Here is a 10,896-nt window from a genome sequence, read left to right as displayed (position 1 = left end):
TTGATATTCATCAGAAGGTTAAAAAAAGTTCAGTAACTCAGATGTGACATCTAAGGTTTCTTTCATCTGCCTCAAACCACAATCTGTAAGCATACCTACCTTTTTGACAAAATTATGCTCTTCACCTAAAAATACATCTAAATAGAAACTTCAGATCTTGTTTCTTGCATTTTTCTGTGTAACACAAAGTTTGTCTGAGGGTTTGTTTGGATTGGTTTTTTTAATAGCATGTATTTGTTCACAGTGCTTACAGGAAGAAGATGCACACAATACATAAACTAAATATACTTTTTATTAGCAAGGCTTTTAAAATACAGTCTTGCATTCAGCAGTTTAGCTGAACACAGTTTAAAGCAGATTGAATTAATCCATGCACCAATAAACTAGCAGATGGGTGCTGTATCCCTGCAGGAACAACATGCTTAATTTTCAGTTTAACTTGTACCAGTTTCAGCTGACTTCCCATCTTTCCTTCATCAGCTGGGGAAGCCACTGCCTTTTTTGGCAAGACTACCGAAATGTTCCCACTGTTGAAGTTTGTTTTCTATTTCTGTGCATTCACATCTGTGAGTCTACTTGTCTTTCTGCTACCCTTACTCTCTGTCTTCTCCTAGAATGGGGGAGCTGGTGCAGCAGGGCTGGCCTCTCCTGTGTCGTTGCACCAGTTCCTTTATGCTGAAAGTGTGTTTGCAGTCAGCTTGTTTCCTCTGCCCACTGACCTCCCCATCGACTTCCTGCAGAATGCTAAGCCCCCTTCATTACCTCCAGTCCTAATGCATCTGAGAGGCTTTATTCCACACATTTACCAGCAAACATCAGTTTGTAACTGAGACAGTAGCTGAAGTCTCTGCTATAGACCTACCTCTAACCCCCTCCCAGCTCTCCTATTGCCAGTCCATTTTGTACAGGTGATTTCTCAGTCCTTATTCTTACCCTGTCTTTTCTCCCTTCCCATAAAGCTAGCCCTTCTCTTGCTGTGTTCCATTTCTTGAATCTAGCTTCAGTCACATTTGGCCACAGCTGGTGTTTGATTCCAAATTCTAATTGTTTTTGGTATCTCCTTAAAACTTAACCCAAGCGTGGCAAAACCTGAACCGTCTTCCTTACCATTATTCCTCACTCTTCCTCTTACAGTGTTTTGATAACCACTATCACCACATTCCAGTGACATATTTATAAAAATTGTAGACAGATCTCCCTAACTAGCGACTTTCCCTGCCACTTGCTTTAGTCTTCTGCCCCAGCTTTGACTATCAGAATCTCTCTCAAGCACTGGCTACAGCACCAGATCCATGCAAACCAACACCTTTTCCCTCTTTCTGAACACTACAGCTCTCTGAATGCCTCTTCCTCCCCAGTTTTTTTTCATTGGCTTGAAGAGTTCCCCATTTCTCCAAACCAGAATAATTGGCTACTACTTGAAACTATTTTAATATTACTCCTTTAACCTTCAGCCCGTCATCAGTTTTCACACATGAAGATAAAACAAGCTTAGCATGCAAACCTCAGGTAGTTTATCATCTAATCAAAGCTGAGGTTTTGCTCACAAGTTGCTTGCAGCTCTAAAGGAGAATAAATTTCAGCTAGCTGCAGATGTTCTGTACATGTTTACATTGCTCATCTAAAAAAAGGGTACGACCCAGGCATACTCCAGAAAGCAGAAAGCTGAGGCATGACACAGAAATGACATTTACATATATCTCCAAGTCTGGTTGGATCATGCATGAACAAACATATAGGTAGATGACTATAAGCCTTTATCTCATTTAGAACTGGAATTCCGCAATGAGCATACTAGGCCTAACAGAGAAATGAGCACGATCACAGTACTGACTTTCCAAATTGTGCCAGGTAGATGTAAGGTAGCAGGATCAGTTCTTGAACAGCAGTAACTGTGTTCACATAGAAGCTGGTCCTCGAATCCAAACGGTTGAAAAATGAACCATTTCTTTCTCCTCAGAGTATCCCCCGGTACTGTATCAAATCTCTTTGATGGCCTTGTCTCTAGCTTTGTATTGGTGGACAACTATTTTTTCTTCATAAACCTAGTTAAAAAAGAACCTAAAAATGCCAGGATTCCATAATATTTTGTGAATACATAACAAACCTAGTTGTTCATTTTCTTTATGCTGGTATATAAGTCTACAGAGGGTGTCCAGGAACAGGAACCTAAATTTTAGTTTACTGAAACATCCAGTGTACGCTGACACACAGTCAGTGATCTCAGGATGAAGAGATGGAGGTGGAAAGTGCAAATTAGATTAACTTAGTCTCCAGAACAAGTCATTTCAAAAGGATAGGAGAGCTACAAATATGAAGTATAGCTTTTTTCCTGGTTTTGATGAGTACTAGGTTTTAAGAGTTGGCTTAATATACCCTATAAGTAGAAAATGTTTGTTGTTAGAAAATCACCTAGCATGCAGACAGGTGTAATGTGAGCTCAAGTTCAGCATTTGCTTGAGCTGAAATGTTCTGGTGTCTGCAAAGACAAAGCGATCTTTAAACTAGTGCTTAGCTTCACTATAATTAATAAATTATACTATAAATGCTTTCTTTCCCCATAATCCTTGTTCCTTACACCAAATTCATCCTTGACCTCACAATTCCTTGTGTAATTCAAGCTTCAAAAATTAGCTAAACTGAAACACCATAAGTGTACCATACTCCCCCAAATACGGTCTTTTTCAGAAAAAGAGCTGTTTATAATTCAATATCCTTGCTTCAAATTTGTGTCCTTTATGTCACCAAAGCTTTCCTTTCTCTGTGAAAGAATGTTTTAGTTTCCATTGTTTTTGCTAAATAGAATCAGGTATTATGATTATTTCAAACAAAGCATGACTTTTCTTTCAGGTTGGGCAAGGGGAAAAGGGGAAAGTAAATCTCCAAAAAGCTTTTGCGTCCAATTGAGTTACTGTGCTCCCCTCCTGCTCTCACCTTAAAAAATAATCCAGAATGATGACAGAATATTGTTATTGTTAGGTTCTAAAATATTATCTAAATTAAAATGTAACCGTGTAAACCTTTTAGCATTTTTTTGTTCCATAACTTCTTCAAAATTAAGTCATTACTATATGGATGATAATGAAATCGAATAATCCGCTGCCTTTAAGGCATATGTCTGCTACCTCTTGCTGTTTAGAAATGTTTGGATGATAGCACTGTTAAGCATAGATTCCACTATTACATGAAAATAGCTGCTTGCTTTCTCAGAAGTAGAAAACATGGTACCAGAGGAGCCAAGTCTCATCTTTTGGCCACCACCTTACTGATCCAGCCCTAGTTGCTTCTAGTTCATAGATATGTGTTGCACTTCAGTGTAACTTCAGTTAATAACCAATTAAAAATATATGGCAACATGTTAGATTAACAGCTCCAGGACAGAGCTCTAAAGTTGTGGTGTGCAGATCTGACACAGGAGGATGGGAGACCACCAGCCTATCAGCATTGCATGGATTCACTTCAGCACCCATAGGTTTGCAGTTCATATTGCTCAGATTCTTTGCTGCTTTCCTTCCATCGTTCCTCACCGGTCATCGCTTGTTATTAGTGAGGACTCATGGTTTGCAAATTTTACACCCTTTCTTTCTCTCTCGTGTAGTTGGCCTAAAAATGGCCTTTTCTTCCTTTCAACTGGATATGCAGGTCAGGCCTGCCTCAAAGTTTGAGTCTTAATTTATTATTTCCTCCTGCTTTGAATAAGAACTCTGGCTTTCTGGCTCTCGCCTTCTTTTCACAGTTCTTGAGCTGTGAGAGAAAGAAACTACAGCCACCTCCTTCTACAAAATTAGTATTTTTCATTATGCAACCATCACTCTATGAAATTAATCATTAAAAAAAAAAGGTGCCTACACTCACGAGGCCAAAAGGAAAATACAGTATACCCCAACAATTCCCTACATGCTGTGGACTAGGGACCTACAGCTGTGGGACGCACTTCGGTGTCCCTTACTCAATGTGTAGCTATACTCTTCCCATGCATTGACTGGCAAGCCCAGGCTGCTAGCCCAAGGCAATGCAATTGGGGGGTCGGGGGGGGGCAGAGAGAGAGAGATCCAATGTTATTGTCACCACTCTCTCTGGATTACCTGCAGAAAGGATTTCTGTGTTTACTCACTAGGGTAAAACTTAGCCTTACTCTTTTGTGGAAAATGTTTTAAGCAGACATCAGTCATCTACTGGAAACCAAAAGAAAGGCTGTGCTGCTTCCTACTGCCCCATCAGGTACCTTCATTAACAAGCACCTATTGTTAAATAATCACATAGGAGTCAGATTGTTAGGGAAAGCTACTATGACAATTCTTAGTCCCAGTTCAACGCTAGATACTACTTAAAATAATCTTCGCAATAATTTAGCTAGGAGACACATTCAGCATTAAGAATTAAACCCAAATGTAAGAGACATTTTCCCACTAGCCTATGAGAAAATACACAGTATGCATTAACATACCTTTACAAATTCTGTAAATCCAAATTAAATTCCTTTAGCTAAAAATTACATTATTCCTGTCTGTATTTTAGTAATAAAGCTTAAGTAGTAAGCATCCTTTTTAAATCTGTAATGTTTAAAAGCTTATCTTTCTCACTGAAAGAAGCAAACAGTCTCCCTTCTGGGAACTATTATAACATACAGGAAATTCAAATGTTGGGTTTTTTTTAAATCTGAGAAACAAAGTATCTCCCCAAAAGACAACTATTCAGTGCCAACATCTAATCCACAATAAATGCAGTAAATATGATACAATGCTTTAGGTAAAACTATCCCTAAGGCAAAGCTTGAATTTTTACATCTCTTATTCTCTCAAAATACCAAAGAGGAGAGAAACAGAAATTTCTCTCAAACCCAGAAACTCAAAAGTGAGGAAGTCCAGCTACAACTTTAAACCTAGCAATTCCTAGAAGAAACAGGATGATTTTTTAGTAAAGACTTGGTTGAAAAAAAGTGGTTTTACACTGGCTTAATAAACATGACCACTAGGAAAATTTCTCTACCCAACTAAGGGGTCTCACATGTGATTTTTTAATCTCAAAAATACTGGCAAGATTGATTAAAAACAAAACCAAAACACAAAAAAAACCCCAAAACAGAAACAGTTGAACCTCAAGGTGCTGTAATACTGCAGTAAAGATACCTGTGTAATAACAGGACAAAAATCTCTGCTACAAATTTGTCAACTACAACACACACAGCTTGTAAGTAGCTGCAGCAGCTGAGCCTAGAGATTTCGCTGTTTGAAGCTTTTTCCCCCTTTTTGCAAAATAACTGTTTAAGTAAATTGCTTCCTTTGTTTTCTTGGCATTTTAAATGTTTCACATGACAAATGAAAAATCAGTAACATGCCACGGTATGTTGTATTCGGACATTTATATTGACACAAAACTGAAGTAATTTAATCAGAGCACAGATGTATTTCCAATATATTAACTGCAATAAAATTCTATAATCAAGTATTTAGCACTTATAACACTGATTCTCCATTAAAATTATTAGGTATCACAGGTTTAGGATAGATTTATATATACACAGTTTCTGCCAAAGGTGGCAAATTATAGAATCTCAATTCAATTATGAAGAAAATAAGACTAGAATTTAGCATAATTAAAACCAGCTCAAATATCAGTATAAAAAAGTATCTTAACTAGTATTGACAATGCATGGTTAAATCCAACCATGTAGGCAATGCAGAAGTTAATATAAATGTTGCTTCATTTGTTTATGCTATTAAGTTGGCTCTAAACAAAAATTTATTAGTAGTAGTAGCATCATTTCATAAATTACTTTGGAATTCCATTGAAAATACAGTCATTTTAATCCTTGCACACTTTACCTTTTCAACTTTTATGTCCAAAGTCTGAGTAACTTACTCAGATGCATAAAGGCCTGCAGTAGCCACAGAACCCCGTAATTCAGTAGGCACAGAAAACAGGCATTTATTGCATATAGGTATCTACAACTTAGGAAAGTTAGACAGGTGGGAAACCAGCAAGCACTAGCAGTTTCACAAAGTCTAAGCCTAATTTCCTTTTTAAAATCTATTTAAGTTCTAATACGGAGATCTTAATCATGCAAATGCAAATACAGTACCTTAAACTAACATGACGTTCTTCAACACAAAAAAGCCCCAAAGAAAAAATTAAATAACATTGATTCCATCACATTGGACCTGAATTAAAATGTTTGGTAATAAATCAGTTAAAACCAAGCACTTTTGTCTACTGAGAGTTCTGGAAGATAACTTAAGTTTTCTAACTAGCTGTTGCTTACCTCACTATGGTTAATAACCCATGAGTGTGTCTAGGTAAACTACTCTAAAACACAGCAAATGAAATCTAGGTCTTACATTATGGAGCAGAAAAGTGAAACTTCAATTCAGAGGTAGGTACAAGTTAAGTCTTTGTCTTTCGTAACAAGCTTTAAGATTTATAAAACTACGGCATGTTTGTTTTGGGTTTGGCTTGTTTATTTTTTAGCTGGCTGTGAGATATAACCCTTTTTCAAGTTTCAAAAACTGCAGGCTAAAATAGTTTTAGTGTTACGTGCTGCTCTAGCAAAAAAGAGAAATAACCCAATACTTGGTCAAATGGGAGATGAGAATATCTATCACCCACCTTCATCAGTCAAGTGATCCCACTCAGTCTTCCTGAGCTAGGAAGCAAAAAAACCTTACGTTTTCTCATGTACTTAATTTTTCAGTAGTACACTAGATATTCATTATATTGACACTGTAATAAGAGCACTTACATCAGTACTTTATTGTTTACGTTAATGAGTATTCTCAGAAATGTACATATCACTGTAGGGGAACATCTCATGTTAGTCTTTCTGCACTCACCCGACTCTAGGCAGAGTGTGAAAAAACATTAATGGATTGTGTCAAAACATGCGTTAAAGATTAAATGTGAATGCTTATTCTTTTATTCCAATTATCAAATAGGATAATTTATAACTGTTGAGGAATACTCCTTCCTTACAGAAATCGTTCTTATAGTGAAAACCATTTTATTAAGTGCTCATTCCAAGTATTTGTATTACTATGGCAAATAAATAAAATCCTTGTTTCAAGCAGAAGGCTCCAAATTTGCTTTGGGACCAAGAATCACTTCATACTAAGTAAAGTGATTTCTGCTTTTAGAAGTTATTTTTAATTTCATGGTAAGACTATTTTGTCACATTTGACACTAAAATGTAAAGCCGCTCTGGTAGGCATTGCTTTTCCCAGAGAAGTCTGCTCCTTTAGCTGAGCAAGAGATGACAGGCAGGTCAATGTAAGTTAGTCTCATTTTCTGTTTATCTGGAAGTAATTCCAGCTGAGTAGAGATCAGCTGTAATAGCAGATCAATTTTTTGTATTTTGAAAAGGTGAAGTATTGTAGTATCAGCAACCTTTACCAAGCAATACAAGCGCAGGTTACTTGTATACAACAGAAATGTGACTGCTATCAACTTTCGCTGTCAGTGAGTATTCTGTTAGACTATGTCTGTAATTCTGTATGTGAAAGTTTCTAATATCTCATTTATGGTACGCCATCACCTCCTCCATCCCCACTTTCAATCAATTCATGTTTCTTCTTTTGTCTTATTGCCAAGCATCGTGCAATGCCCAGTGCACCTCCTTTTAAAAACCTTACAAAGTTGTCTCCCACCAGAGGACCTAAAGCAAAGAGGTTAGCTTCTTTAGTGCATTCATAAGTGTATGGATCAATCTCTATAGGATTCCCCTTGCATGTGATGGGCTGATTAGAGTGATGCCCTATGCCATGCCCTTGGTCCTTTAGAAAGAAAAGATTTGGGTGAGAACCTATCAGAACTAAGGCTACAGAAAACTTCAAAATTTTCTTCAGTCCAGAGGCACTCTGAAGAACACATTTCATTTCAGGCTTGAAGGAAAGTACATTGTGTTCAGGGAAACTAGTGTAAGCAGAATGTAGATTAGAGTCCACAGTATGGGACTGAGTACACATCATATGATAGACCTTATGGTATTCAGGGTAAAGCTTTTTAGGTAACTGTTTGAAAATTAGACTTGTATCGGTAACTCTTCTACGAAACACATGGATTACTGGGATGTTGTTGTTGTAGGCACACAGTACTGCATCGGCTGCTGTAAGTCCAGCACCCACAATTAACACAGGGTCTGTCTTCCCACGTAACTTTCCTTTGCTGATAGCAGCTCCGAAGTCAGACATGGAATGAAGCACAAAAGGAAAGTCTTCTCCTTCAACTTGTAGTCGGCCAGGAGAATCAAAGGTTCCTGTGGCAAGAGCCACATTCTCAGCAAAGAGGCAGAAGGGCACATGAGAACCATCTGTTGCTCGCTGATAACCCCTGACCTCCCAGTTTCTCTTAATCAGTGATTTCTGTCCATCTTCCATTTCCAAATGCCGTGTTGAAATATTTTCATTTAGTTGATTTCTGTCTTCATCATCCTTTCCTCGGTAAAGCCTGGATACTGATGTTATGTAAACGTTGTCTCTGAAATTCTTTTGGAGGCCCATGACTTTAACATAGTGTTTATAATAACAAGCTATTTCCTCTGGTATTACTCGATCACTCTTTATATTTCTGAAACAAAATTGAATGGTTCCAGTTAATATTTAGACCTTATCGGTAATTTGAATATCATATGTGACATACCACATGACAGTCAAATTTAAGAGGATTCAATCTGCTCAGTGTAACTGACACCCGAGTGCCATATCTTTAAACGCATTCAATTTGTTTTATTTGTTCTCTTGATTCCTGATATACCAGACAAGCCAACTTTTTTTTAATAGTTACAAATCTTTACAATGTAAAGTGCTATGGTGATTAACAAGCTAAGCGTAACAAAACTCTACAGTATCACGGTAGGTCTGTATGGAAGTGTTTTACAAAGCCAGTTTAGCATCACGACTGTCAGCAATACAATATTGGCTAACCTTGTACTCAGTGAGAATACACTTACTTAGGATGTAAGTAATTAAGTATCGCAGTAATTGTTAAGTACTAATTTTGAAACTCTAGGTTTGATACATTACTTGAGTCAAGTATTCTTCATTATACCTTGCAAAAGACCTTGGGTAAAGATAAGTTCAGTAAGTACCAAATTAAGTAGTTCCATATCACAGGAATGAACAAAGCAAGTATGACAGAACTGTAATGCAACTACATAACAGGATGATGATGTCCAAGTGTCCAATAAAACCCATTTTTGCACTGCAATCCTGGTATTACATTTATGCTTTTGCCATGTTTATTGCATTCTCATTTATAAAAAATAAGCTGAAAATGTAATTATTTTGAACAGGTGCATGAATTTTGCTGCTTCTTTAGAAATAAGCTCTAGGAAGAAGGCAAAAGAAACAGTAGTGAACATCAGGATTGCCACTGAATTACGCTTAAAAGCATATTTACAAGAAATCGGGCTACTCATTCTTATAGATTAACAAGAAATACCGTATGTACCTTTAAATGTTCAGGTTACTATGAAAAGCCTGATGAGATATTTATTGAAGAGGATAATGCGACAGTGTGACACCTGTTAGAATGAAACTTAGGAAACTATTTTACATGACTAGAAGTTTTCATTATCGTCAATACTTTTAAGTATGTTTAATTGGAGTATAACAGGTCAGCATTTCTGGTTTTAGTATTGTTGAAAACTGTAATATAAACAAGTTAGCTTCAGATAATAAGCAGCTTATGGGATTCCAGTTAATAAGGAGGCAAGATTACTGTGGTTATCTAAGAAAGCGATTAAAGAACAAAGGTACGGTTTCTTCACTATAAGTGTTGTCCTGAAATAAGTCTGCCCTTAAAGACATATGCCCAAGTAATTCTACTTCTTTTGCCATACGTGGTACAAGAACAACTTCCTTTGATTTTGCTAGAAGAAAGTCAGGAAAATTAAAATTTTAGAAAAAGCTTATGTAGAGTGTTCCTAGGTTCATCTGCTGACACAAACCTTTGTGAACTAATTGTATAACTGAAATAAAAACAGTGAGCTTGTACAAGACAGTAATTTTTTGTCTCTGAATTTTTTCCAAGAAACTTAATACTAGAAAATAACATTGGGAAATACTGAATTATGCTCTTAAAATTAAAGTTCATAGGTAGCAACATTTCAGATGCTGCAGCTTTGCCTGTAAAAGCAAATACTGAAATATACAACTTCCTGAATTACAAGAAATCTAGTATGCACAGCAATTTAAGCTGCATCCATGTTGAAAGAGGAACTTCCAATACTTATGTAGATTTTAAATTCCTCCCTCAATCTTCCTTCAACTCTGATTGAAACTGCTTACAGTAACAGTGCTTCTTTGTGAAACATTGCTAAAACACACCACTGCTAGTATGTATGCTTTCAGTGCACTCAAAGCAATTACTCTGGCCAAGCACTGTTCATTTTTTTCCATCAGAGTACACACAGCAGAATAATTTCCAGTGCCATCAGGCAATTTCATAAACAAAAAAAGAAGCCCTCCTGTGAACAATGATGTTTGAATGTTTTCCAGTTCATAAACTAATGTTATCTGGATTCTTATAGCAACTAGGTTTCCCAAATACATTATGCAGTATCTTTACCTGCGTTTGCTAGCTGCCCAGTCCTTAAAGGTGAGGCCAGGCAATTCCATCCAGTCTCCAAAACTGATTGTTAGCATAGAGCCTTCCATGGACTATGGAGAAAAACCCAAGATGCATGACCAGATACATTTCAAACGGATACATTTATGTAAAACACAGTGAAGTTGTCCTTGTACTCATTTAGAGCAATAAAATACCAGAACATAACGTAATACCAGGGCCTTACATGAAGTGTTGATGAACTATTTTCGTGTTACAGTTAGATACTATTTTAATGCGCAACTACATGATCTAATAAAGCAGAGGTGAAGAGCAAACAAGTGAAAGGGGAACTAA

General features: G+C 36.9%; 1 protein-coding gene across 1 annotated transcript in view; it reads right to left on the bottom strand.

Moving 5' to 3' along the window:
- Positions 1–274: 274 nt before the first annotated feature.
- OSGIN2 (oxidative stress induced growth inhibitor family member 2) overlaps positions 275–10,896 on the bottom strand; it is a 29,992-nt gene continuing 19,370 nt past the window's right edge. The window contains exons 5-6 of the mRNA XM_069779639.1: positions 10,561–10,652; positions 275–8,559 (exon numbers count right to left, since the gene is read on the bottom strand). Of these exons, the coding sequence (XP_069635740.1) occupies positions 7,512–8,559; positions 10,561–10,652 (1,140 nt within the window). The 3' untranslated portion in view covers positions 275–7,511. The remainder of the gene's footprint in view (positions 8,560–10,560; positions 10,653–10,896) is intronic.

Source organism: Haliaeetus albicilla, chromosome 3 (assembly GCF_947461875.1).
Source record: "Haliaeetus albicilla chromosome 3, bHalAlb1.1, whole genome shotgun sequence".
Lineage (NCBI taxonomy): Eukaryota > Metazoa > Chordata > Aves > Accipitriformes > Accipitridae > Haliaeetus > Haliaeetus albicilla.
The sequence above is the reverse complement of the archived record's forward strand: the minus strand, read 5'-3'. Positions and strand labels throughout refer to the sequence as shown.